Source organism: Dipodomys merriami, unplaced genomic scaffold (genome assembly GCF_024711535.1).
Source record: "Dipodomys merriami isolate MVZ:Mamm:240054 unplaced genomic scaffold, mDipMer1.0.p SCAF_696, whole genome shotgun sequence".
Classification (NCBI taxonomy): Eukaryota; Metazoa; Chordata; class Mammalia; order Rodentia; family Heteromyidae; genus Dipodomys; species Dipodomys merriami.
Window position 1 is genome coordinate 367,380 of NW_027206286.1, and position 27,967 is coordinate 395,346.

General features: G+C 44.7%; 1 protein-coding gene across 13 annotated transcripts in view; it reads right to left on the reverse strand.

Moving 5' to 3' along the window:
- The window catches only part of LOC138816396 (F-actin-monooxygenase MICAL3-like), a 156,525-nt gene that overhangs the window by 80,194 nt on the left and 48,364 nt on the right, over positions 1-27,967 (reverse strand). For 10 of the 13 annotated variants that reach the window (XM_070006107.1, XM_070006115.1, XM_070006114.1 and 7 more), the window contains exons 2-17: positions 25,951-26,285; positions 23,514-23,721; positions 20,870-20,986; positions 19,926-20,027; positions 19,283-19,438; positions 17,245-17,345; positions 14,671-14,928; positions 13,566-13,681; positions 10,901-11,027; positions 9,515-9,611; positions 8,075-8,222; positions 5,188-5,384; positions 3,937-4,049; positions 3,786-3,848; positions 3,172-3,348; positions 1,387-1,470 (exon numbers count right to left, since the gene is read on the reverse strand). In XM_070006107.1, coding sequence (XP_069862208.1) covers positions 1,387-1,470; positions 3,172-3,348; positions 3,786-3,848; positions 3,937-4,049; positions 5,188-5,384; positions 8,075-8,222; positions 9,515-9,611; positions 10,901-11,027; positions 13,566-13,681; positions 14,671-14,928; positions 17,245-17,345; positions 19,283-19,438; positions 19,926-20,027; positions 20,870-20,986; positions 23,514-23,721; positions 25,951-26,214 — 2,328 coding nt within the window. In that variant the 5' untranslated portion in view covers positions 26,215-26,285. The remainder of the gene's footprint in view (positions 1-1,386; positions 1,471-3,171; positions 3,349-3,785; positions 3,849-3,936; positions 4,050-5,187; positions 5,385-8,074; positions 8,223-9,514; positions 9,612-10,900; positions 11,028-13,565; positions 13,682-14,670; positions 14,929-17,244; positions 17,346-19,282; positions 19,439-19,925; positions 20,028-20,869; positions 20,987-23,513; positions 23,722-25,950; positions 26,286-27,967) is intronic. The other 3 variants (XM_070006118.1, XM_070006117.1, XM_070006116.1) reach the window with 1 other exon arrangement.

Sequence of the window (27,967 nt, forward strand, 5' to 3'; positions counted from 1 at the left end):
GCATCTGACTTAACTTTTGCCTGGGCTGGCTAGAACACAATCTTTCAGATCTCTATCTCTATTTCTTGGGATTACAGGAGCTAGCCAGTGAGCCAGTGTGCTTTTTTTTTTTTTTTTTTTTTTTTTTTTTTTAAGATACTGGGGTTTGAACTCAGGGTCTCATGCTTGCTGGATAAGCAGTCTGCTACTTGAGCCAAGCCCCAACTTTTGACCTCAATCCTTATGAACAATTTCCACACCATGTTCCCAGGTACAGGGAAAGAGGAAGTTTGACTTCAAGACATGACTTTAAGATTCCACCTGAACCTCACGGGTCCCGCTTTCCATGTGACATATTATTTAAGAGGTTCAAGAGGACTGAATGCAGTTTAAATAAGTCCTCACTTGTCGTTCCCAAACACCTCCCAGCAACAGGCCAGCTACTCCGCAGCACAAGAGGCTTTGTGAAGGCCAGCCGTGGAAGACGCTATTGGAACCCAGGATCAGCTCATGTGACCTTTCAGCATCCTATCCTCTCTAAATGACACCAACTACAAGAAAGCGAGCCTAGGCTCCATCCACTGCAGCAGAAACTTGCTGAACAGTAACACTGGGAAAAACACAGTAAAGGCCCATTCACTCTCTGACAGATTTTCCATTACCAGGTGCCAGTACTTTTCCCACACTGGATCCAGGAGATCCAGTGGTTTTGTGTTTGTTGTAGCTGTCGAGATAGAATCTTTCTTACTATGTAACCCAAGCTGGTCCAGATCCTCTTGCCTCATCCTCCAGAGCGCTAGGATTACAGGCATGTGCCACCATGCCCAAATATTCTGCTTTCTTTGCTGTGCTGAGGATGGAACCTAAAGCCTTAAGCACTGTACCACTAAACTATATCCTCAGCCCCCCCACAAAAGAATTAAATCTGGACAAACCTCCAAGGGAAAAAAAAAAAAAAAACCTCATGAACATTTATCTCCAAGGTTTGAAATAAAATAATTATTTATCCGTTTCATGGGAAGGCTCTGTTTTCCCAGGCCTTGCCAATGCAGAACCCTCCCTTCCTCATCACCAGGAGACATGCAACCAAAAAGCCAACCAGGGACAGATGTCACACTAGCAAAGTCCCAAAGGCTAAAGTACTTAAACAGCACACCACTTCAGTCAGCTTCATCACCAAACTAACTGCCCTCTTAAATCCCAAGGCGTTAATCAAATCACAGAATCAAATCAACATCGTCTGTTACGTGGTTTCCCAAGACAAGCACTGGACACAGAGCTTTCCCGCCCTTGCTAATTAAGATTCTCAAGTGCAGGCCTGGACATGGGCTGGGGCAGCAGCAGGAGGTGGGAGAGAAGGCTGAGCGGCAGCAGCCTCCTGTCCTGGTCCCCAGTCAGTTCCTTTACCTGTTTCCACTGGGGGGTAGGAGCAGGGCGACCCTGCTCAGACAGGCAGCAGCTCGGCTGGCTGACCCCACGCTCCTGTGCCGGCTGTGACACACAGGCCATGAATGCGTGGGACAGAGGACATGGAGACAAAACAAAATAAAATACATTAAGGCAAGAGAAGACACAAAAAGGCACACACACACATCTGTGAGTGTGGTAGCGATAGGGTATAATTAATTCTAAAAAGTCACACTATAAGGAAAGAAAATAGCCTCCCCCAAACCAAACAAGTACAAAAAAGGAAATCGAAGTTGCAGTGGTTTAACTCAGTGCTCTGTGGGTCCAAACTACTAATTATGATTTAGAACACCAAACTTCTCTCCCAGCATTAGGAAAGCAACTCTCTGGGGAAGCTATAGAGGGAGTCTCCAGGATACCTCTAATGCTTCCTTAGTGAACAGTCACCTTTCCGGTGATCTACAACCTTCAAACGCTAATAACCAAAGATCAGATGTGAGACACTAACTGAAGTCTGACTCGAAGCAAAGCTAGTGGCGCCTGTCTGGTCTAAGCGAATGATGGTCTATCAGTATGTAGAAGATATAGAGAAGGGGCCTCAAGCCCTCTGAAGTTCTGTAAGGCGTTTTCATCTGTGTGAATCTCAAACCCAAGCTCCTCTTCTTGTAAGAAGCTTCAGTGACTTTTACATAAGCAAGGGAGAAACAAGACAGTTCACATCAAATGCTGTCTAAACTCTCTCACCTGACTTCAGGAATACAATGTAGTATTCAAAAATGTTCTCATTTTAGCAGTGCCATAGGAGAATAATATGCAACATAACAAAATAACTTTATCGTAAGATGGTTCACCTCCCTATCTTGTAATGAAAGATGAGAAACGACTAAAGCATCCAACAGTAGAGAGAGATGAACAGGAGTATGGTACCCACACATTGTAGAAGATGCCTGTAGGGAGTTTGGAACAACATGGGACTATGGTTGAGGTTAAATGAAAACCAGAAATACAAGAGCACATGTTAAGACTTATACCAGAAGCGCACAAAAAAAAAAAAAACCAGAAAGTAACGTAGCAAGATATTGGCAGAATTGTAGTTGTCTTAATTTCCAGGTTTTCCTTAATATGCTTGCATCTATTCACTTATTCATTTATTTTTCTGCTGGTCCTGGGGCCTGAACTCAGTGCCTGGGCACTGTCAGTGTTGTTCACTCAAGGCTGGCACCACTTGAGCACAGCTCCACTTCCAGCTTTTTGGTGGTTAAGGTAAGAGTCTCATTAACGTTCCTGCCTGGGCTGGCTTCAAACTGCAAATCCTCAGATCTCAGCCTCCTGGGTAGCTAGGATTCCAGGTGTGAACCACTGGCACCCATTTTTTTTTTTTGGGAGATACGTTTTCTATGTACCTTAGGCTGTTCTTGAACTTGAGATCTATCCAGTCTCAGTCTCCCAAGTGCTGGAATTACAAGTGTTTACCACCATAACTAGGCTTATTTTATAATTTATACTTCTATCATAATTTAGGTATGTATGTATATACATACACACGTACACACACACTTTTTAGATCTCTCTGTTGGCCTTTTGTCTCAGATCCCTCCACTTGATCTGAGATGAAAACAGCCTTACTGTGTAATATGGGCTTAGAAAATGCTTTTTGCTAAAGTCAGACAAGAGGAACACAGGCCCAGTTGTGAATCCATAAGACCCAGTCCAAGTCATGGGCCAGCTCATCCCACTGCAGGCTTTTCTTCTTGTCTGATCTGGCCATCCTGGTGATTAGCTTACCTGTCTCCTGACGCTACTGGACTGTGCAGACGGTGCATTCTCCTCGAATTTGGCCAGGAGTTGGGTTGCCATATACTTCACTTTGTTCTGGTTGCCAACAGCAATGTCCATCCTCCTGTCCGTCAGAGTGCTCACTAGTGTTGGTCTTTCTCCTCTGCAGCTTCGGGGAGCTTCCTCCTGCCAAATGGCAAGCATCCAAGAACCAGGTTCTGTTACAGGGGCCTTCCACATGCTTTTCCCTCAAAGGAGTATGATCAGGATTTGAGTGAGGGCTTTCCGTTGAGCTTAATATTACTCTTCCAAGGTTCTAATCTCTGGATGGTAAGCAAGACCCAGGGACATGGGGCATTCACTACAGAGGCACTGAAGACCCAGGCTGGCCCTCAAAACCCAGGGAAGCCAAATGTCTGATTCCGAAGAGCCAAGAAGGCCCAGAGGCTCTCTAGAACATTAAACAAGGGCAAAAGTCCACCAAGAAAGGCACCTGCCCACAGAGATTCTCATAAAGGATGAATATATAAAGATCTATCAATAGCAACTTAGGAACTAAGAATTTAAGCTAAAAAAGCCAATTCAGTATAATTATTCTATAGCAAACCCCAGATAAATCTCACCTCCTCTGACTGACTTGTCTTTCTCCTCTTGCCAGTACCTTCTAAGTCCTTTTCCTTTTTATCCTGTATTGAGAGAGGAGAGAAACTGCATCATTCTGATCACCATACTTGCTATTCACTCGGCAGTAACAGGTCTCCAGCACGTATGTACCTTGGGCGAGCGCTTCCGAGAGATGGTCTGTCCGAGTTTGCTCAGGAAAGAGATGGGGGATTTGGTGCTGGCTATTAGAACTGCCTTCTCCTCAGCATTCAGATCCAAGTGATCTGTAAACAGAAAGCAGCAATGTTCTAAGACTCTAACAGACCATTTTCCTTTGCAGGAAGTTCAAGGAAAGGTATCTCCATAGGAAAGGCCACAAAACAAATGCATGCTTGGGTCTAGATGCTAAGTCTTCTCTTCCATCTATACATACAACCAATACAGTTTAGTTATCAAACCCTGAACTTCTGCTTTTCAAAAGCTAGAATCTGCCTGTGGCAGTCATAGAAGAGTGCCACAGCCTTGCCTTGGTGAGGGAAGTTTCAGAACAGAGACAGGGAGAGAAGGGAAGAAGAAGAAAGGTGTGTGATTCAAGGTACAAGCAGTGGTGACAGGAACACGTGTCACCCTGCTGGGTGCTAACAGAGGCAGCAGGCTGAGGAGTCCTAGGGGCAGGCGTCATGAGAAAAGCTAGAGGGAATGGTTACAGAAAAGAGAATGAGTCTGAGGAGACAGGGCACCAATGAAAAGGACATCATTACACATGTTGCCTGGTGTGGAACGACCAAAGTTCATGAGAGATGAGCAGACAGAATTAGGGTCACACCATGTCTCCGAGCTTAGGCATGAACAGAGACCACTTTCTCAGGATTGGGTCTGAGAGGGAATCTGGGAAAAGGAGGTAGAAACAAGAGAAACAGTTAAAGGCAGGGCTTGGTGGCCATGACTGTAATCCCAGCTATATGAGAGAAATAGGTAAGAGGATCATAGTCCATGGTCAGCCTGGGGGAGAGGCGGGGGCGTGGGGTGGCGTAAGACCTTGCCGAAAAATAAAAAAGTGAAAAGAAGGTGGCATGCCTCAGGCGGTATAGTGTCTGCCTAGCAACAAGGCCTTGGACTCAAAACTCCAGTACCCCCAATAAATAAACAAATAAGGTTGGATACGAATGACTTTTGCATAGTTATAGGCTTAAGTAGGAGATTTTGAAGAGAATGGACAGAGAAAGAAAAAAAAAAAATCAATGAAGCAAGGTTTCCAGAGACTTGTGCTGGTGGCCAATAGTCTAAAACAGACTAAGGCTGAGCTGGTGGTACCTTGCCCGGCGGCTTTAATGTAGCACACACTCGGAAGGAAAGAGGAAAAAAGACTTCAACAGCTTGGCGGGAACCTAGGACTCCAACCCCACGCCCCAGGACCCTTACCAGCGCAGGAGAGCGAGTCCTTGAACATCTCGTAGAACTGCGTCAGGTACATCACCATGGACAGCTTGTCCGGGGCTCCCACGGATGCCATGTCCTTGCCGGTCATGATGGGAGGGATGCCCAGCTCCTTCTCGGCAATGTCAAAGGCCAGCTGGTTATTCTTCTCCACATTCTGCTCATCCAGAGAGTCAAAATCTCTGAGAAACAGGACAAGGAACCCAGAACTGAGCTAACTGTCCTCAGATCAGAACACACAGTCTCTGCTCCCTAGGAGCTGGGAGCCTCAGAGCTCTTTTTCCTGCTCTTACTAAAGAAACACATAGCATCTAAGGGAGAACTGACCGGATCTACCTGCTAAAGGAAAACCAGAAGAAATGGGAAAGGCTACTGTCCTTTTTCTAGTAATATACTTTTTTATTTAGTAAAATGTAAGCCTATGATAGGAATGATCTTTAATATGTATTCTCCTACACTTGATGTCTCTATTTTGTAGACATAAATATAGAACTCATGTTCAAAAGGGACACGAATCCAGTCTGGATTCTACTGGGATCAACTGCTCCATGTGGCCTCGAATATTCTGACATATCAGCCCTGGTGAATCCTGTTCAGCGTTCTCCTGAGGAGCAAATCCAAAACCATCATCACAAGTTTTTCTACTAGTAATTGTATTGAATTTTACTTAGTATTTAGATCAATAAATACTTCTCCCTGGGTTTTAAGCGTCTTGCTAATCAGAGTAATGGCAACTAGCATTTCTCCTTGGGTGATTTCAAATTCACCTGGCAGCCTTACTTACCCCATGGCACTTTTCCATTTTTCAATAATCACGTCTGTCTGTAAACTATGGGTGCTCATTGTGTAAGGCACTCGCTGCTCTGTGCAGGCCTTTCCCAGTGATCTCATGGGAAGGAAGGCATCTCCTCCACACCGCATCCACCCCCACCCCTCACTACTCCTGCCCTCACCCTTCCTTCCTCTCCTGAAGCACATTTCTGTCCTGTGTCACAATTTACCTCAAGCTGCTCTTCAGATCCATCTCTTTCTTTGCTGGGAATGAAAATGTTGTGTTTACCTTTCAGTAATATCCAGATGTACAAGTGACAGGAGCACGGGGGATACACACGTTATCCGTGTACACATGAAATATCCCTCCCTTAACTTTTGTGCTACTGAGATTGAACCCAGGACCTGGTACACGCTAGACAAGCATTTGACGTCTAGGTGACACCCCCTAGCCCACTCCATTTTTGTTGTTTGTCTTGTTTGTTTTTGGAGGGGGCATCACTATATAGCGGAAACTGGCTTTGAACTCACAATCCTCCGGCCTCAGCCTTCTAAGTGCTGGGACTGCAAAAGTGCACCAATCACCATGTCCAGCTAGAGTTCTTTACTTTTGTTTGTTTTGTTGGGTTTAGAATCAAACCCAGGGTCTTACACATACTTTTTTTTGTGTGTTCTGGTCCTGAGGCTTGAACTCAAGGCCTAGGTGCTCTCCCTGAGCTTTTATGCTCAAGGCTGGCACTCTACTATTTGAGCCAGAGCTCCACTTCTGGCTTTTTGGTGCTTAACTAGAGATAAGAGTCTCATGGACTTTCCTACCTGGCTGAAGCATCATCCTCAGAAATCAGCCTCCTGAGTGGCTAGGATTACAGGTGTGAGCCACTGGCACCTAACTCATACTCTTTACACACACACACACACACACACACACACACACACACACACACACACACACACACACACACACACACACACACACACACACACACACACACACACACACACACACACACACACACACACACACACACACACACACACACAGAGTTATTTTCCCATAGTTGTACAAGGGGGGGTGTTATAAGTTAATGTGTCCATTTGTGTGTACAATGCATCTTGATTAGAGTCAGCCCTTCTACCATTTCCTCCTCCCACACATCCTACCTATCCCTACTTCTACCAATCTCATTGTTTCCAGTTCAATTTTTATGTATATATGTTGAGTCTTATAACTGTATTCACCCAACATTCCATACTCCTCATTTTAATGTAAACTCTACAAAGCTGTATGTATGTACTAGGTCTTAGCTTATAACTGTCACATAATAAATAGGGATTTAGAATTCCTTAATCAACCATTAAAACAAACAAACAAGTGGGTCCTTAAGTGAACCTAGTAATAAAAAGATAGTCAACCAAAATAATTCAACATGCTCTACTTCTGCCTCTGAATCTCTCTGAGTTCCATGGTAACATGGTAAGATGGGGGGAATCTAAGTGTGCTGGTAATGTCAGTGGACTTGGAGATGCCCCTGTGCATTGGTTCTGTAGACAGATGAGTGAAGCATGGACAAAAAGAGGTATTACTGGTCCAGTGGGTGAAATGATATACACTTCATGAGCTTGACAACATCTGTTTGTAAAAGAGCAGTCTTTAACAAAGAAAACGCCAACAAGCCATCATGAATTGAGTAATACTCATTGTTCTCTGTTTCTTTGGTAATGACATATTTGTCTTAAGCTAGCCAAAGTGTTCTAGCCAGGTTTCCCTTGTGACCAATAGCATTCCAGAGACAGCTGGCCAAAATGAAGAGTTCAATCCAGGGCCAATAAATAGTTTTCCTCTGTGTGAAGCTAACAGGTCCAGGTGGGTGTTAAAAGCAGTTTTGACCTTCTAAATACTGTGAATTTTTAAAAAGCTAACTATTCCTAGGTTGAGCTATTTAACTCTTGACACATGGAGTTTTAAAAGTAACTCTATAGAAATCCCAGCCGTCTAGAAATCTTATTCTAGGAAAAAGAACAAAATTTACATACTTGGTAGCAGGAAACGTTGAGATTTCAGCAGATATAAAATAAAACACCAAGTTTGGTCACAACTTACATTAGATCAGGGCGGTATCTGTGGATAATCGCACATAGGGCCAGGCCACTTTTCCAGGACATGGTGAGATCTGTCACATTTACGCCTGCATAACCATCTGTCTGCCTTTGGCACCAACCCAGAAGTTTGCTTGAGCGAGCTACAGACTCTAAAGCAATGAAAACAATTATTATTGGAAGTGTAGTCACCCACAACCTATCCAGTTGGAAAATTTACTGAGCGTAGGGACAAAATGGTCAGTAGCAGATTCAATAGAAAATAGGAAGGCATAAAGTTAAATAACTTGTATCGTGATAGGAATAATTTAGGTACCACTATGTCAGCCTCCAAGGTCAATGCTCCAGGGGACAGTCAGATATCTCACAGCTGGGTGACACTGACCTGCCACTGAAGCACTCCTGAGGACTGACACAGTGAATAGGAGACAGCTCAGTGCCTGCTGAGCTGTCACCCTCGCTGGCAGTAGCCCAGGATCTCCCTGGAGAGTCAGCTGGCACCTGGCTGATGAAGCCTTTTCCTTCACAGCAACATGGGGAGATTAGATTAGAAAAGGTTCCGCTCTATCTCTAGCACCATAAATGGAAAGTAACCAAAGACTTGCTCTTACACTTTCTAAAGTAACAAGCGATTTGCCAAGTGAAGAAACTGGAGTGACACTGATAAGGCAGGCCAAGGACCCGAGACCAGAACAATCCTTGGACCCAGGTTGGCACCCTGTATTTTGAATGATCACATCCTGAGACATCCAATAGGCAAAAACATGCAACACTCCGATGTTTTCCAGCTCACTGGACCCCAACAACCTCACATCAGAAGAGCTCTGGTGTGGATTATTCGAGGGAATCTCAGCTCCCTTTTGGGTCCAAGAAAGTCTAGTCTCTTCCCTAAGACAGCTGAAAATATTTAGCTTTGCACTAACTTGTGAACGTAATAATCCTTCATCATAAAATTGCTATGAAGTCTTTCCCAGTGGAAATGTCTGAGACATAGAACTCCTGGTGCTAGGAAATAGCCTACACCGTTACTGTTGTGCTATGGTACTGTCACAGGACATGGCTAACATGACATCTGTTGTACAAAGTCTCCTGCAGACGTGTACGGGTGAACACAAGCTTTCTTGTCCATGCATGTTCTTTCTCTTGCCTCTGGGTCTGATTTACCTCTACTTCCTCATAATGCCACAGATCAAGGTAATTTTTTGTTGTGGACCTGCCTTCTACGTTGCAGGCAACTTAGTGACTTCCGTGGCTTGTATCTTCTAAGTGCCAGTAGCAAATCTACCCATCATGGCCAAACCAAAACAGTCCCCAGATACAGTCTTTGGAGGGCAGAGGCACTGGCTGTGGACACTGCCTTAGCTGGTGCTGTGCACAGCCTTGAGAGGCGTGTACTTATCTGGACAGGTCACTTGCCTTTACAAAGGACAGTACCAGAACTTACCATTGCGAGTCAACTTCGGGGTGGTTCGGGAATTCACTAGGTTTTCCATTTCCAGATGAATATCTTTTGTTTCTCCAGTATCGTACAAATGGCGTACCTGGCAGAAAATTGAAAAGGAAAATCAAACTAAGTAACAAATTCCCAGCTGAAAGGAGAAATGACTAAAGTGAAAGCTGAAAACCCAGGTTGGTTAAAGTTTATTTTTAATTTTCATTGGTACTAGGGGTTGAACCCAGGACGCTGAACATGTTCAACATGTATTCTACTGAGCTATCTACACCAGCCCCAAGGTAAGGTTTAGACAGAAATTATGATGAAGACCTTACAATCCTTATGTAATGAAGTAGGTTATATGGAATGACTTACTGATTCTAAGCTTGCTTAAAGCCTCTTAGCTATCGAGGTCCCTCTGAACAGTCTCCATGGACAACTAAGGCTGTCTACTCAGATTGTTATAGCACAGTGTAAGTATACACACATGCATGCATGCACACATGCGTGCACACAGACACAGAGACACACAGACACAGACACACACAGAGCACAGCACGTGGCCTAAAAAGCGTCAACATCAGGTAGAAGGTGAATTATAACTTACTTCAGAATCTAGGCTAATAAATCTAATAGGCTTCTTCCTAAAACTTTGTTCTACTTTTTGGAATTGTCAAGATTCATTCTCAATAGAGTAATGAAGTTACAGAGATTTTGAGGAACAGGGGGAAAAAAATGACTAAAATTAGCACTAACTTCTACTTGTACAGAGTACTTCACCTTTTAAAGTTCTTTGAACTAGGCAATACACTTGCCCTTACAAATTAAAAAAGTGATTATTTGAGATTTCTCATATGAAAAATGGAGGTTCAGAAAAAGTGAAATGAATGGTACAAGTCACAAGTTACCAATGGTGGAAGTCACACTTCTTAGCTATTGAACAAAAACAGTTTGATTTAGGAGGCATGGGATAAAGTCCTGGGTCCACAGTTACTGCCACTGTGTGTGTGTGTCTGTGTGTGTCTCTGTGTGTGTGTGTCTGTGTGTGTGTCTGATGTTTGTTTATTTACTTTTCAGGATACTATGTAGCCCAGGCTTGCCTCAAACTTGCAATCTTCCTGCTTCTTCAGCCTGGAGTGCTGGTATTGTAGGTGTGAACTACCATGGCCAGCTTCTGTCACTTCTGATCTTCTGCAAGTCTTTCAACAACTCTATGCCTCAGCTATTTAATGTGTTGATGGAAAATAATACCTTCCACAAATTCAGTCACCTCAACATGGATTACTCAAAGTATGTGTTGTATTAATACCAAACATAGTTAAATCAAACATGCTTCAATACAATGGAGGCCCAAGAATAGACAAAGACATGAGCAACTGACCAGAAGGCTCTTACCTGGCTTGGCCTGAGGAAGTTGATGTTGATATTGGGGTACCTCGTGACAGGGTCGATGCTGTATTGGCTGAAGTTTTTGCTCACATTCTCAGGGGTGGTCTGAGGGAGCAGCCTGTAAATGCTTTCCCTGTAATAATACACAGTAGTACATTCAGTAATGACAAGCACCAGAGAGAGCTTGCTCTCCTTTGTAACAACTGTTAGGACAATCTACCAAATTATCTGATATATACAGCAAATCTGTATCCCTGGTGAGTACCCGCCAACACTGTACCAGCCCTCCCCTCTCAGACCCACCGCTCAGTGCCTCCGTGGGCAGCTGGCTAGGAAAGAGTCAAGAGAGAAGAGTAAAGACAATGCTGATGTGAGCAGTGGCAAATGCCTGGCTCTAATTTAAAAGGCTGGTGTGTGTGTGTGTGTCTGTCTGTGTTTACAAGTGTATTTAACTACAATATTATGGAATCAACAGATGAAAAAGAACGCCACCACATTTATCCAGAAAGCCTTAAGAAACAGAATTAACATGATAATACAGTATCAACTACCAATTTCATACAGAAAATTTTTAGTAAAGGTGTGTGTGTGTGTGTGTGTGTGTGTGTGTGTGTGTGTGTGTGTGTGTGTGTGTGTGTGTGTGTGTGAAATTTTTAGTAAAGGTGTGTGTGCGCGTGTGTGTGTAAGTCCTAGGGTTTCAACTCAGGCCTGGGCACTGGCCCTGAGTTTTTTTGTTCAAAGCTACTGCTCTACTCTTCGAGCCACAGCTTCACTTTTGGCTTTTTGACGGTTAATTGGAGATACAAGCCTCACAGACTTTCTTGCCTGGTATGGCTTTAAATCATGATCCACAGATCTCAGTCTCCTGAGTAGCTAGGATTACAAGCATGAGTCACTGGTGCCCAGCTAAAGCATTAGTTCTTAATCATTAGCAGGCAAATCTGAGGATATTTGTTGTTTCATTTCTGTCATAGGACTTGAAGTCAGAGCTCTTTTGCTCAAGGCTAGTGCTATACCACTTTGGGTCACAGAGCCACTTCTGGTTTTCTAGGGGTTAATTGGAGGTCTCACAGATTTTCCTGTCCCAGCTAACTTCAAACTGTGAGCCTCAGATTTCAGGCTCCTTAGTAGCTAGGATTACAAGCTAAAGCTGATGATTTCTAAAAATCTGCTTTTATTTTGTCAGTGGTGGGGCTTGAACTCAGGACCTGGGCACTGTCCCTGAGCCTCTTTGTATTCAAAGGTAGCACTCTACCACATGAGCCACTGTGCTGCTTCCAGTTTTTGAGTGGTTTATTGGAGATAAGAGTCTCTCGGGACTTTTCTGCCCAGGTTGTCTTTGAACCGTGATCCTCAGATCTCAGCCTCCTGAGTAGCTAGGATTACAGGTCTGAGGCCACTGGCCTCTGGCAAAAATCTGCTTTTATTCAGGGGTTTTTGAAACATTTATGAGCAGTTTGGCGGCTTATTGTGAGAAAGTCACTTTTGATTTCTTACTTTAACATATGCCCATTACCACACTGGTATCATTAGCATAAGTCTTCCTGGATTAAAGAAAAGAGGATCTACCAGCTGTGGTGGTGTAGTGTGCATCTGTAATCCTGTAATCCACTCTAGGAGGCTGACACTGGAGGATCTTGATTTTGTTGCCTAATTGTGAGATGTTCTCTCAAAACAAAACATACAGAACAAGATCTAATATGCTATCTCTCTACAGTTATTCATGTGCTCATCAGAAAGGGATTAGCACTGTTCAGTGGTACACAATGATACAGACACCAATTCAATTTGAAAAGGGGATAAGAAAAGAGCAGTTAGGGCTGGGAAGGTGGCTCAGTGGTAGAGCGCTTGCCTTGCATGCTCGAGGCCCTGGGTTCGATTCCTCAGCACCACATAAGCAAAAAGAAAAAAAGCCGGAAGTGGCGCTGTGGCTCAAGTGGTAGAGCACTAGCCTTGAGCTGAAGAGCTGAGGGACAGCGCCCAGGCCCAGAGTTCAGGCCCCACGACCGGACCCCCCCGCCCAAAAAAAAAAAGAAAAGAAAAGAGCAGTTAGAATTGGGCACCGGTGGCTCATGCGTGAGACTTTTATCTCCAATTAATCACAGAAAAGGCTGGAAGTAGCACTGTGGCTCAAGTGGTAGAGTGCTAGCTTTGAGCAAAAGGAACTCATAGACAGCACCCAGGCCCAGAGTTAAGCCCTAGGACCATGGGGTGGGGTTCGGGGGGAGCAATTAGTTAAGACTGCCTTGAGGTGTCTATGATTGTATGAAACATTATCTTGCCTTTCTTTTACTTAAATATAGAAGTATCTTTTTTTTTTTTTTTTTTGGTCGGTCGTGGGACTTGAACTCTGGGCCTGGGCGTTGTCCCTTAGCTCTTCAGCTCAAGGCGAGCGCTCTACCACTTGAGCTACAGCGCCACTTCCGGTTTTCAGGTGGTTTTATTGGAGATAGGAGTCTCATGGTCTCTCCTGCCCGGGCTGGCTTTGAACCGCGATCCTCAGATCTCAGCCTCCTGAGTAGCTAGGATTACAGGCGTGAGCCACCAGCGCCCGGCTAGAAGTATCTTTACTGAAGAAATATAGAAGGAAGAGCCTGCACCTGGCCTAGACGTAAGCCACTCCTTCTTCCCCAGTTTTCCCATGGAGGAGACCAAGGTTTCTTCCTGTTACCTCTCTGCCAGGACTTCCAACGGGCTGCTTCCTAGAGACCAACTTCGTACCATCCAGGCAGAGTCCATAGCAGCAAGAAAGCCCCGGGCTATTCCTGTTCCCATTGGCCAGAAAGGCTATGAAAGAAATATTAAATAAGGAGTTAACTCATCTTTTTTTTTTAATACTTTCTTATTGTAAAAATGCTGTAGAGGGGTTACAGTTACATAAGTAAGGTAATGAGTCCATTTCCTATTGAGCATTGTTGCCTCCTCCTTTGTTTTTCCCCTACCATCCCTTCCTTCCCCACCTCCCCAATTACCTCCCCCTGCCGAAGTTGTACAGCTCGTTTTCAACGTAGTGTCTTGTACATCTCATTGTTACAATGGGTCAACCTGTAATCCTATTTAAGCATTTTGTTTTTTCCCTTCCCCTCCCCAAATTAGAAAAGTGTATATACAAGGTGCAGGGCACTGGAATCAAATACAGTGAAATCAGGGGTTATACTGGGGGGAGAAACATACCAAAGGCACAAAAAAAAAATCACAATAGTACATTATAAATATGTTAAAAACATAACTAATCTTTTAAGAGGGAAGTTAACTAAGGAACAAATAAAGAGTTTGCTACTGACAGAAGTATTTGGCCATCAGTGCCGAGAGCTGGTGACTCATGCCTATAATCCTAGCTACTCAGGAGGCTGAGATCTGAGGATCGAGGTTCAAAGCCAGCCCAGGCAGGAAAGTCTGTGAGACTCTGATCTCCAATAAACCGCTAAGGAAACTGGAAGTGGCCCTGTGGCTCAAAGTAGTAGAGCGCTACCCTTGAGCACAAATTGGCTCAGAGACAGTGCTCAGCAACAATGTCCAAGCCCTAAGTTCAAGCCCCATGGCTGACCAAAAAAAAAAAACAAAAACAAAAACAAAAACCTGCAGAATTTCCACTTATACTTAACTAGCTTTGGTCCTAGAGGCCTAACCCCTCTGTCTGTGTCTTACAGGGAATCTGCCAACATTGCTAACACAATCCCTCCACAGCATGGGTACCTAGACTTGATTGCATCATGACTGCCTCTTTACTACAGCCCATGTGATTAAGAGCGCACCTTAGTGATCTTAGCACTCACCTCCAGGAGGCTGTCCCCAACCAGAGCCACTAATAACTGGTGTCCGTTATGCTCCCGTACCAAGGCAGCGTTCTCAGAGGCATACATACACGTGAAGTCAAACATAGCCACATCGGGCTGCCCATAGTGATTGATGGCGAAATCCAGAGAGGGCAGCTGATGCTGCGTGGAGAAGTCCGCCGCCTCCCGGGCGTAGCTCAGCAGGGCCTCCTGGTCCACATTTTCCCGGGAGAGCAGAAGCTCTGTGTCAGTATAGTCCTGTCCAGGAATAACAAAGACGCAAGAAAGAAAAGTCTAGGCTAAGCCAGCCAGGACCCTGCAACACATGTTAGGTTTACCTCATTTCACAGTTGTTCTTCGCACTCGTGTGTTTTCACAGCCACAAGTCAAATCTTTTTTTTTTTTTTTTTTTTGGTCATAGGGCTTGAACTCAGGGCCTGGGTACTATACCTGAACCATTTTGTGCTCAAGGGTAGTGCTTTACCACTTTGAGTCACAGCTCTACTTCTGGTTTTCTGGTGGTTAATTGGAGATAAAAGTCTCATGGATTTTCTCACCCAAGCTGGCTTTGAACTGTGATCCTTAGATCTCAGCTTCCTGAGTAGCTAGGGTTACAGGAGTGAGCTACCAGCACCTAGCTGTAAGCCAAATCTTTTACATATTATTAAAAAGAAAAGATTCATAGGAGCCTGTTTCCAAGAGTAAATGGGTTTTTCTGCCTACAAACAGTTTTAGCCTTTCTACTCATTAAAGAGCAATCACTATTCCTGAATTCCTGGCCAATCCACCTGAGCTGTTCAGAATATCTAATAACAGAGTATCTAGTAAATATCTAGTAGCTTATGTGACAGTACTCTGTAAACTGGAAGAGCACTTATGGTTTATATTATCTTCTGGGTGGCTTTTTAGTAACTAGGATGAAGTAAAACACTTTGACTTGCATAGCTTATTACACCCAAAGAGAGAACCCAAAACCTTCAGTGCAAAGAAATGTGCAGGCGAGAGCAGCATCATTCCAGCCGTTATACTGAACATGGATCAGATGCTATCAAACCATACGTAAGATTCTGCGAGTCTAGAAAGCACCAATAAAGAAAAACAAGGCTGTCTAAAAATGGACTTTCCACATAGGGATCAAAAAACTCCTTCTCTGTTTCTGGAAGTTCTTACACTGAGTCAAAATTTTATTCTCCTAGAGGGGAGCCTACAGTTTCCAAGTGCCTCTGATGGTATTTCCAGCTACAACGACAAGATGTCAAAAGCTAAAATACAAACACTCAAGTTGGTCCCAGAAGTAGTGTTTGTTCAACATTAAGTGGCCATAATGGGTTTAATATCTAGCAGCACGCTAGAAGGCATACTCCCTGATCTCTACAAAAAAAAGGAAAGTCAAATCTTGGTGTTTTATATTGCTTTTATCTAAGTTTTACTGATAACCACAACTCTGCCCAGATGGCACATTTAAGTCTTAAGTCATCAGGCATCCAAACTGTTTTACTGAAAGCAATAAAACAGCCCCAGATAATGAACAAACCCACTATATAAAGCATCTAGCCAAACACATCTGGCCTTTGTTTTGGGCAGAATGGGCTGTACAAGCTGCTTTGTTCTGTTGCTCCCTGAACACATACAGAACCACTATGCTGAGAAACAGACACAAGGTTCATGGGTGGAAAGCACACTCTGTACTGCAAGCACGTGCTCATCAGCTCACTCCCCACTCTACTCAGATAAGGCAATAGCATGACTCATACCAGAGGGACCTGAAGCATTATCATCTTGCAGAGACAAAGGGCTCCCTCCCTGAGATAAGGCCGCAAGCCTGGTGGGAACTACAGGCCCGGATTGGCCTATCTGAGACTTCTCTGCTTCCACCTGTCTCATTACATCGGAACAGTAATGCTAACATTACTACCAGGAGATTAAGTAAGACTTCAACAGCTCTCCCTAAGTCTCAAATTTCACATCATCAACTCAGGTACCACATACAAATTAGTTACAAAGGTAAAAGGGAGGCTGAACCTGGCTGAAGATCAATAGTGGGCACTTGTTCAATCAAGAGGAGGCCTAAACATGCCCTAACCCGATCAGTATTGCCTAGATCTTTAATAACCATATCACCAGTTAACTTAGAGTTGTCATAAGGCTGTCATAAACACCAAGCCTTGCTTATTGGTCCAATCATTAACTAGTCATATGTAACTAACTACAACCACCAGCAAGTCACCTAAAATCAAGCTGGACATGATGTATGGCAAGACATCTGAAAAATACTCTCAAACACTCCAACAGTAGGAAAAACGAGTAGACTGTAGTTTCATTCATGGTAGTAACTGTTAAAGCCAGGTGATGGGCACATGAGTTCATAATACTCTACACTCTACTTCTAGTTATAGTTTCAATCCTAATAAAGACTTAAAATTATAAGCCACAGGGGTTTCCAGGAGATGTGTTCAGCACTCATTTTCTTTCTCTTGAGGGGAAAAAACCTCCATCAGATCATAAAACTCTTTCTCTTGGTGATCATATTAAGCAGTTCAACAGAAAGTGGTTTGAAAGAAATCTCTTGCTCACATGCAGTATCACCCCTTTGTCCAGTAAACTCTGCTTTTTGGCTGTCATAACGAAATAGTGCGTATCATCTTTATAGTAGACGATGTTCTCCAAATCAATACCTGTGACAAAAAAAAGTACTGTAAGAGTTTCTGAACTTAGAGCATTATGGCAGACAGAAAGATTGTGCTTTGATCTAGGAGGCAGGACTGGAAAACTCCAGGCAGGAAAGATGTCCAGGCCTGGATTCTCATTTCCTATGTGTTCAGTTCATGAGGAGGGCTTTGTTTCCCTTGGTCCTACTCTATAACTGACTTAGCACCTGATAACTCTAAAAACAATGAGAAAAAAAAATGTTTATAAGAATGGGGAAAAAAAACCAGACTGGAGATGTGGCTTATGGGTGGAACACTAATCTAGGAAGCAGAAGAAGTCTCGAGCTCAAACCCCAGTATGGAATAAGAAAACCAAACAAAAACACAAGAAAAAGAATTCAACCTTTACAAGATGATATGGATGAGTTAATGGGTTAAGTCTCTTTGACAGTGACCAAGGAGGAATCCCCTAAACTCCTATGTATGAGTGTGTGCATATGTGCGCACACACACATGCATGCCCATGCTAGTACTCTGACTTGAACTCTTTAGCTTTTTTGCTCAAGACTGGCACTCTACCATTTAAGCAACACTTCTCCAGCTTTTTGCTGGTTGAAAAGTCTCTCAGAGGTATCTGCCAGGGCTGGCTTCAAACCACGATCCTCAGACCTCAGCCTCTTGAGTAGCTGACAGGCGTGAGCCACTGGTGCCTGGTCTCCTAGACTCAAGTACAGAACAGATGCTTGAAAGCTGAGTAAACTACTGTTTAATTCAGTTAATCAAAAACAAATGTAGGATTGAGAATGTGGCTCAGTGGTAGAGTGCTTGCCTAGCATGCGTGAATCCCTGGGTTCGATTCCTCATACCACATACACAGAAAAGGCTGGAAGTGGCTCTGTGGTTCAAATAGTAGAGTGCTAGCCTTTAGCAAAAGAAGCTCAGAGACAGTGCTCAGGCCCTTAGTTCAAGCCCCATGACTGGCAAAAATAAATAAATAATTATAATGGAAAGAAAGCAAGTTCTAGAAGACTGATACTTAGTTGTATCAAAATACTAAGCTAGGGGTTGGAGGCAAGGCTTAGTTGGTAGTGCTCTGAGCAAAAGAGTCAAATGCTAAATTTGAGTCCCAGTCTCAGACCAAAGAGCAAGCAAACAAACAAATAAATGAAGTTAATCTATTCAAATCTACCAAACAACAAGCACATCTCTATCTAGCATGTGCTTTGCTTTTGAGCAAGCACACATTCCTTTTGCGGGGGGAGGAGGCAGTGTGCTTACTAGGTAAGCATTCTACTTCTCCAGTCACATCCCACCCTCCCCTCACCCCATCTTTTTGCCTTCATTGTTTTCCAAGCAGGGACTTGTGCTTTTTGCCCAGGCCAGCCTCAGATCACAATCCTCCTACCTCTGGTTCCTACACAGCTCGGATTAAACTACCACGTATAGCTTTTTTCTTGAGATAGGTTTTCAAAGTTTTCACCTGGACCAAAATTATGACCTCATTATCTCCACTTCCAAGTAGCTGGCATTACTGTATAGACCTAAGCCAGTGCACCTGGCAGATGGTTACATCCTTAAAAACTAATGTCAGATTCTCAGTAAAACCAGAGTACTGCTACCTGGAGGCTTGCTCTATCCAGCACCATGGCTTCACCCCAGGTACAGGGGCAAAGGCTGTAGAGGAGGTGGTAGAAGGCAGAAAAGCAATTTTTTTTAAACCAATAAATCAATATAAACAAAGCCTAGAGCAGGCCAGTCACAGGTGGGTGACTGAGAACGTAAGAGCATGTGGGACCAGAACACAAAGAGCAAAGGAGGAGGTGATGAGAGAGCAGAAGGCAACAGCAGAGTCGCTGCCATATCACAGGCTGAAGTCAGACCCAGAGACATCAAGAGCCCACCCAGCCGCCCTCAGGAAGGCCCGTGCCGGGTTTTCCTGTCCTTACTCCTGTGGAGGCACCAACCTGTGGCTTCTCTCAGTTCTTGAAAAAATTTCTGGTTGAATATAAAAGCCACACCACTGATCTCCTCCACTTTGGCTTCTGCAGTTGTATTCCGGTTAATGAAATTTGCTGTAATGGCAATGGCCAGTTTGCCACGGAATTCTTTCCGACGAAATCCTGTAGGAAGAGAACTTTTCAGAGGTAGCAACAGTTGGCTGTAGAAAGATGATCTTCAAATGAAGCGGGGGATGTTGAAGAAGAGATTAAGGAATGTGGGGATGAGAATCAATAGAACAATTTTAGAGTAGATAAGCTCGTTCACCTACCAAAGAATTTTATCAGTTTAGGAATGAAATGAATGTCTCCTGAATCATTAACGAACTATTTGAAATCTACCTGACCAAAATATCACCTAGTACTGGGGAACCCATTTAAAAAGAGGAGGGAGCTGGTTTATTAATGTTGGTTAAATCCTGCAGTTCCAACCTCTCAAAGTATAGCTCATCTCCTGGTACTCGAGAAGTTCCCTCAGAAGATGCCAGAGGAAGGATGAAGTATTACTCGATTAAAATCAACAAATGTGCAAATTCTTAAGGGTTGACACTTCTGGGGACAGGACTGGCCTCTACTCTTCTATGAGCCACCAAAGGAACAAAGCCAGTACCTTCCAAGGTGTTCCTCCGGCCATCCCCACCAATGATCACTTCAAACTCATATTCTGATACAGGATGAGTTTTGGGGTGTACCAGTGCCCGCCAACCTATCCCTGTGGACAAAAGGCAAAGTACAGATCATTATCTTGACCAAATTTGCACTTCCAAAACAGTTCTAGATATCTAGGCAAGGATATTGCACAAAATCCCAAATCAAAACAAGAATGGAGGGCTGGGAAGGTGGCTCAGTGGTAGAGCGCATGCCTTGCATGCCAGAGGCCCTGGGTTCGATTCCTCAGCACCACATAAGCAAAAAGAAAAAAAGCCGGAAGTGGCGCTGTGGCTCAAGTGGTAGAGCGCTAGCCTTGAGCTGAAGAGCTGAGGGACAGCGCCCAGGCCCAGAGTTCAGGCCCCATGACCAGACCAAAAAAAAAAAAAAAAAAAAAACAAGAATGGAGGGGCTGGGAAGGTGGCTCAGTGGTAGAGCGCTTGCCTTGCAAGCATGAGGCCCTGGGTTCAATTCCTCAGCACTACAGAATCAGAAAAAAAAAAGCTGGAAGTGGCACTGTGGCTCAAGTGGTAGAGCTCTAGCCTTGAGCTGAAGCGCTGAGGCACAGCGCCCAGGCCCAGAGTTCAGGCTCCACAACCAGACCCAAAAAACAAAACAAAACAAGAATGGAGGACAGTTGCCTAGACGGAAAACAGCTTTGATGAGTTCACCAAGGCACTTTCTCCACCTCTTGGTTTTCTATATCACAAATGTCTTTACTGTCCACTACTGCTCAAAGGCCTCCTCACGAAGTCCAAAGTCCTCAAAGGCATAAGCTGCACGGATGAAGCCCCTTCACTAGTTCTGTAAATACCTGCAAGTGCTTCTGCTTTTCTCCCTTGGTTGCGTCTGTTTGCCCCCACTCAGTGCCTTCTGAGCCATCTTCATTTGCTCTATCCAACTTACGTTCATTCTCTTGGTCCTCAGGAGGCTGTACAAGTCCTTGGAATTCCACATTGACATGGATTTCGATACCTAGGATCAAGGCTACTTTCAACAGTATCAGCTGGAGCTGACGGATACCTGGGTAAATACAGAAACGATGCTGGTGAGAGCACATGGAGAGGAGACCCACAGCACTAGCTCCTCAGACTCCCACCCACTGGCATACACGTCTGATCAAGTTCTCAAAGGTGTTTACACCAGGAGACACGTTCCAAGCCACATTCACTAGCCTCTGCTCCCTTTCTAAGGATAAATACAAATAGGTAGAAGAGACATTCTTAGGGACTTGCAGGGCCACTTCCATCTCTTGGGTTGGGAATTCGAACAAAGCTTAGAGACAACACAGCAGTCAACTGGAGCCTGTCTTCTATTCCCCCTGATTCAGAGCCATCACTACCAGCAGAGCTGCCTTCCTGCCGGACTACAGCTGGCTCCCACCAGAGGACACATGTGCCAAGTGGCTTCCAAAGATGCTCCTGGTGACTGCTTCTCACCTTACTCCACCACCAAACATCACACACTCTGACCAGGTACATAAGGGAGATCAGAATCCAATCCTATCCTCTTACCACCCTCTCCACCACGACTCTGCTGTGTAAAAAATGAGGTCCAATCTCATTCATTATTATAGGTTAATACCATTATTAGATGTCCAGTGAGTTCCTATCAGTGCCAGATCTGACACCAAAACCAGGTACACAGAAACAGAAATCTGGTTCCTGAGGTAAGATGCTTAGCCCCCTCCCCCCCAAATTAATCCTGCCACCTCCAAGGGAGGTAAACTTAGACAATGACTCCTGGGCGCTGTGAAAGGCCAACTGACCAGCAGTCCATGACTAATCTGCAAGGGACAGATGAAAACCCACTAAGTCCTCCCAGTTATTTTCCTCAGTTTACCACAACCATCACCCTCCCTCCTGAGACACGTTCCTAAAGACACATTGGGTCCTGTGCTAGCACACATTCTCTTTCTGCAGGTAACTGGGTTCCAAGACACATTACAAATTACAGCCTGGCATATGAGCAGAGAGCCTCTTCTGCCAGGGAAGCGTGCCAACTGTCCACCAGCACTTTGAATAACTGGCATAACCACTTCAGACAGCAAACAGTCCAGTAGCTGACTACATTCAAAGGACACATCTAGAGGTAGAATAGCTCAGAATGAGGGTTCTTCGATAAAGCTTCCCTGGGATCATTAATAATAATCAACTTTCAAAAAGACGGCAACAAGCTGGGCACTGGTAGCTCATGCCTGTTATTCTAGCTACCCAAAAGGCTGAGATTTGAGGATCACAGTTGGAAGCCAGTCTGGGCTGGAAAGTCCATGGGACGCTTATCTCCATACACTACTTGGAAAAGGCCAGAAATGGTGCGGTGGCTCAAGTGTTAGAGTGCTTTGAGAGGAACAACTCAGACAGCGCCCAAACCCTGAGTTCAAACCCCAGGAGCAGCACGCACACACATGCATGCATGCACGCACGCACACGCACGCGCACGCGCGCATACACACACGCACACACCCCTACAACTTAAGAATGTAGATGCTACTGTGAACTGGTTTTCAGACAGACCACTTACAGTCATTAAAAAAAAAAAAAAAATCATCTCAGAAAAGTAACAGATCTGCCGGGCGGTTCAAAGCCAGCCTGGGCAGGCAAGACTGTGAGATGCCTAACTCCAATAAACCACCAGAAAACCGGAAGTGGCGCTGTAGCTCAAGTGGTAGAGCACTCGCCTTGAGCTGAAGAGCTGAGAGACAGGGCCCAGGCCCAGAGTTCAAGCCCCATGACCGACCAAAAAGAAAAAAAAGAAAAGTAACAGATCTCAAACAGGTTTGTAAGTGGTAATAGACTAGAAGAGCTGCCTAAACAAAGGGATCCTTGCCAGGCACCAATGGCTCACACCTGTAATCCTAGCTATTCAGGAGGCTAAGATCTGTGGATCACAGTTCAAAGCCAACCCAGGCAGGAGAGTCCATAAGACTCTTATTTCCAATTAACCACCAGGAAACTAGAAGTGGCTCTGTGGCTCAAGAGCTCAGGATCAGCATCCAGGCCCAGAGTTCAAGCCCCACAACCAACCAGAAACAAAACAGAACAAAACAAAACAAAAACCAAAGGGATCCAGTATCAATTTCCCACTCACAACTCATCTAGGACTCTGCTTCTCTAGGTGTGGCTTCCTAGCCTGTGTTCCCTTGGCACTGAGTTCTTATACCAGCAGAGCATTTGGAAGATCACACAGAAGACAGGTAATTGCCTGTGCACTTCTCTCCTTGAACTAAGAACCAAACTGGCTACCGGATTCTCCACACCTGCCTCCTACCTATCCCCCACACCACGAGTGCTCAGACCAAGATGAGATGAGACAACTTTTGACTAAGCCAAAACTTCTCCTTGCCTAGGGGATACTTGTAGTTGAGATCTTAGTTACAGAACCACTGGTGGCAGGTCTTCTGACTGTGAATTACTTAACAGATACCAATAGGATCGGAATAGACCAGGCTGCTGAGTAGGAATTCCTGAGCTAACCTACCTATCTGAAGTCTACTGAGCATGCAGGCAGGGCAAGGGTGGAACCCTACAAGAGCGCCGGTGTTACTCACTGATATGGTCAATGGCTCCGGCACAGAACTTGCCATAGAACTTCTTGGCACCCAGACCTCGCAGATCATGTATGGTGAAGGGCCAGAGATGTAAAACATTGTTGCGGGAGAAAGCATCTCGCTTCTCAATAACCACCACCTTGGCTCCCAACAAGGACAAGTCGATGGCTGTGCGCAGACCACAGGGACCAGCACCAATGATGAGACACTGAAAAACACAGCGACTTTTAGTGCAAAGGCCGTACCTCTCACACTTCTAGAGTAGTTACATGACGTCAGAGCCAGGTTTGTGAAAGCCCTCCACTCAGGCTATTCTCCCCCAAGAAATGTTCAGGCCCATCTGAGTAACAATACTTGTGATGGCTTGAGAGAGCTCATAACTCTGTGGGTGAAGAAAACTGAACTGTCAGCACAAGGCATAAGCCCAGCACCTATGTACAGTGGTAACCTGGAAAGCTCACAGATCTGCAATAGATTTAAATGGGTAGCCATTTGAACAAACGATATATGTGAAAGAAAAATTCACTTGTTTGTTGTTGTTGTTGTTGTTGGTTGTGAGGCTTGAAATCTGGGCCTGTGTATGGTTCCTCAGCTCTTCAGCTTAAGGTGAGTGCTCTACCACTTGAGCCACAGTGCCACTTCTGGTTTTCCTGGAGATTTATTGGAGATAGAAGTCTCATGGACTTTCCTGCCTGGGCTGGCTTTGAACCCTGATCCTCAGATCTCAGTCTCCTGAGAAATAGGATTACAGGTGTGACCCACTGGCACCCACTTGAAAAATTCACTTTTAAGCTTTGATTAGCAGGAGAGGACCTTCTCATATTTTTCTAAGTTTATCATTTTACAGATTATTAAATACGTGGTCAAAGCAATCTTTGAATCCAGATTGGGTTTACCACACAAACAACTTCCAGGAGGTAACTCTCAAGATCCAAAGTTTCATGTGGTGAAATGAGTGGTAAAGTTGTTATTTCCAGGGTGAAAGTCACGGAAATGCTCTTGAAAATCCACACTCTAGCAAAGGACTGGAGTGAGGTGAGACTAGCATGCGCACAAAGAGAACATGGCTTTGCTCTCCTTTTCTTTATCTTCCTTTATCTATTTTTGTTTGTTTGATGTTGGTGCTGAGGATAGAATCCTAGGTCTCGGGCATGCCAGACAAGCATCCTACCATTAAACTTCCACCCTCTCTGGCCCCTTCCTTCATTCTTACTGAAGACTAGTAATCGTGGAAGTCATGCCTTCAAACTTTTTGACCAGGGTGGGTCTTCAGGCATTCACACACCATACAGGACAAATCAAAGCTCATGAAAGGCCAAAATAACATAAACTGAAATCATTTGCAAATTTGTTTCCCGGCTAACTCTTCCCAAACACCTCAGAGAACATGTTCTCACAAGGAAGGAGGCAGGAAACGTCTCTTTTCTTCCCCATTTCCTCATGCCTCCTCCACACAAGTGAATGCACACCTCAAGTCTCTGTCCAAGCCAACCTGTTTCACGGAAATCTTACTTCGGTATACTGTAAAGGTAGGAGAAGTAGTTCAACTCACAAAAGTTCCTTACTTGGGAATCAACATAGACGTTTGGAATATGAACAGGATAGTCTGAAACATGTGGAAATTCCTGGCCAGGTGCTAAGTATGGACTGAGGACTTGGTATAAAGATGACATACAAATCCCAGAAGCCATGTTCAGATGGGATGCCAAGGGATCCCTTGGACTCTTTAGCTAGGATGCCCAGCTAAGCGGCTTAGGTCCTTCCTAAGTCCAGATGCGGTGTTAAGGGGCCTACTTCAGTGCCTTACATCATTCCTGTGTCAGATGGTGTGCTAAGGGGCCTAGCTCAGTGACTTACGTCCTTCCCATGGTAATTCAGTGACTTCCTTCCTTCAAAATAAATATTTAAAAAGTTTCTATAGAGCCAGGCGCTGGTGGCTCACGCCTATAATCCTAGCTACTCAGGTGGCTGAGATCTGAGGATCGCAGTTCAAACCCAGCCCAGGCAGGAAAGTCCATGAGACTCTTATCTCCAATAAACCACCAGAAAATGTAAAGTGGTGCTGTAAGTGAAGTGGTAGAATGCTACCCTTGAGCTGAAGAGCTGATGGACAGCATCCAAGCCCAGAGGTCAAGACCCATGATTGACAAAAAAAAGTTTCTATATATTTGACCTAGGGTTGTTTTTCAACAGTTGAGACTTTGTATATCGATACATAAACACAAGAAATAGGCTCAGAATAGGGTGTGACACATGGAACAGTCAAATCAAACATGAGTAGCGGATCTGTAAAGTTTTAACCTAAACTTAACTTCTTTGGTTAGCTGAGAATAGACTGCCTGGTTCTCGCCTTGTCCACCTCTCTCAATCCTTCTCGTTGGCACAGGTGAAATCCTTGTGCCAGTGACCCCAGGGCCAAGAGCAGACAGGCCCTTACCTTGGTGTTAGCACATGCTTTTCCCTTTCTGTAGTCTTTGTGACTGCCCCGTTTGTCCAACTTGGTCCAGAGGGCTTTGGCCTTCCAGTAGTTGAGCTTGGACTTCAGCTTGTGGTAGAAGGAGCGGTAGTCCTTAGGCTTCAGTTCCAGGTGGTCACAGAGCTCCTGGAAGGCCCTGAGGGTTCCCTTACAGGTGGTGGCCTGGACAAATCGGTCGAAAAGGATATGAGCTTGGTTCATCACCTCGTGCTTGTTCTCCTCCATGCTCTCGACTATCAGCACCCCGAGAGGGGCAACAGGAGGGCTGCTGATCCACCAGACACTGTCACCTTAATCTAATAAAGAGAAGGAAGAGAAAGAATGGTCAATACTTCTGTGTCTACATACCCTTCTCCAAAGCAGAGTTCCCAAGTGGTAACATGCATGCACCCAGCCAGTGTGCAGTGAGGCTTCCCAGGCACATGGCAGGCATGCAAGAGGAGTAACAGCCCTGCTTTCAGGGATCTTAACAGTCTAGTGGATGAGAAAGACACATGAACAGAATACTATGGGATACTACAGAATGTTCTATAGAATACTATACACTTTCTAGTGTCATTCTAAGTGTCCCTAGAAAGAGGCCCAAGAGTCCCTACATCATAGGGTAGGGAGACGCGGTCTCCCCGACACACACTGAAGATGAACCTCCAAGGAGGCTGCCGGGCCTTTCTGGAACATAAGGACTAGCCAAGCAAGGAAAAAGTGCAGGATGTGCATGGGAAGTAAAACCACGGACTCTGAATGGGAAGGTGGCTCAGTGGTAGAGCGCTTGCCTTGCATGCTTGAGGCCCTGGGATCGATTCCTCAGCACCACATAAGCAGGGGGAAAAAAAGCCGGAAGCGGCGCTGTGGTTCAAGTGGTAGAGTACTAGCCGCCTTGAGCTGAAGAGCTGAGGAACAGTGCCCAGACCCAGAGTTCAGGCCCCATGACCGGACCCCCCCAAAAAATAAAGCAAAACAAAACCAGGGACTCTTACAGATCAAAGAGGCAAGAATGATTTCTACCTTTCCAGTTCAGACTACTGGGAAGTAGTGACAGACAGCCAATGGGTTGAAAGCAGAAGCAGTTTTAGGGCACCAAACAGAGAAGACCAGAAAGAACCTCCTCATATCATATTATCATTAAAACATTAAGAGTGTTGGGTGCTGGTGGCTCACACCTATAATCCTAGCTACTCAGGAGGAGGCTGAGATCTGAGGATCTCAGTTCAAAGCCAGCCCTGGGCAGCAAAGCCCACGAGACTCTTATCTCCAATTAACCACTGGGAAACTGGAAGTGGTGCTGTGGCTCAAAGTGATGAGAGCACCACTAGCCTTGAGAGAAAGAGCTCAGGGGCAACACCCAGACCCTGAGTTCAGGTCCCAATACTGACAAAACAATAACAACAACAACAACACCCTTAAAAGTATTATTAAGTCTGGGAAGGTGGCTCAGTGGTACAGCACTTGCCTTGCATGCATGAGGTCCTGGGTTCGATTCCTCAGCACCACATAAGCAGAAAAAAAAGCCGGAAGTGGTGCTGTGGCTCAAGTGGTAGCGTGCTAGCCTTGAGCTGAAGAGCTGAGGGACAGTGCCCAGGCCCAGAGTTCAGGCCCCACAACTGGACCACCCCCCACCCCCGCAAAAAAATATATATATATATCATTAAGTGCACAAAATGGAGAAAGAATATTGAACATTAGAAGAGATGTGCCAAGTCATATACAAAGGCAAACCTATCAGAAAAACTGTAGAAACTTAAGACCAAGGAGAATATGGAACGATGTATTTCAAGCCTTGAAAGAAAATTACTACCTAGCCTATATTACTGCATCTAGCAAAGCTAACTTTCATAATTGAAGGAAAAACAAAATAAATGCAGATTACAGGAATTCATGTCCACCAAGCCAGCACTGCAGTAGATAAAGAATACTACATGCAGAAGAGGAAGATAAAGGCACCATGTAAAATTCTTACTAATTGGTAAAATTTTTTACT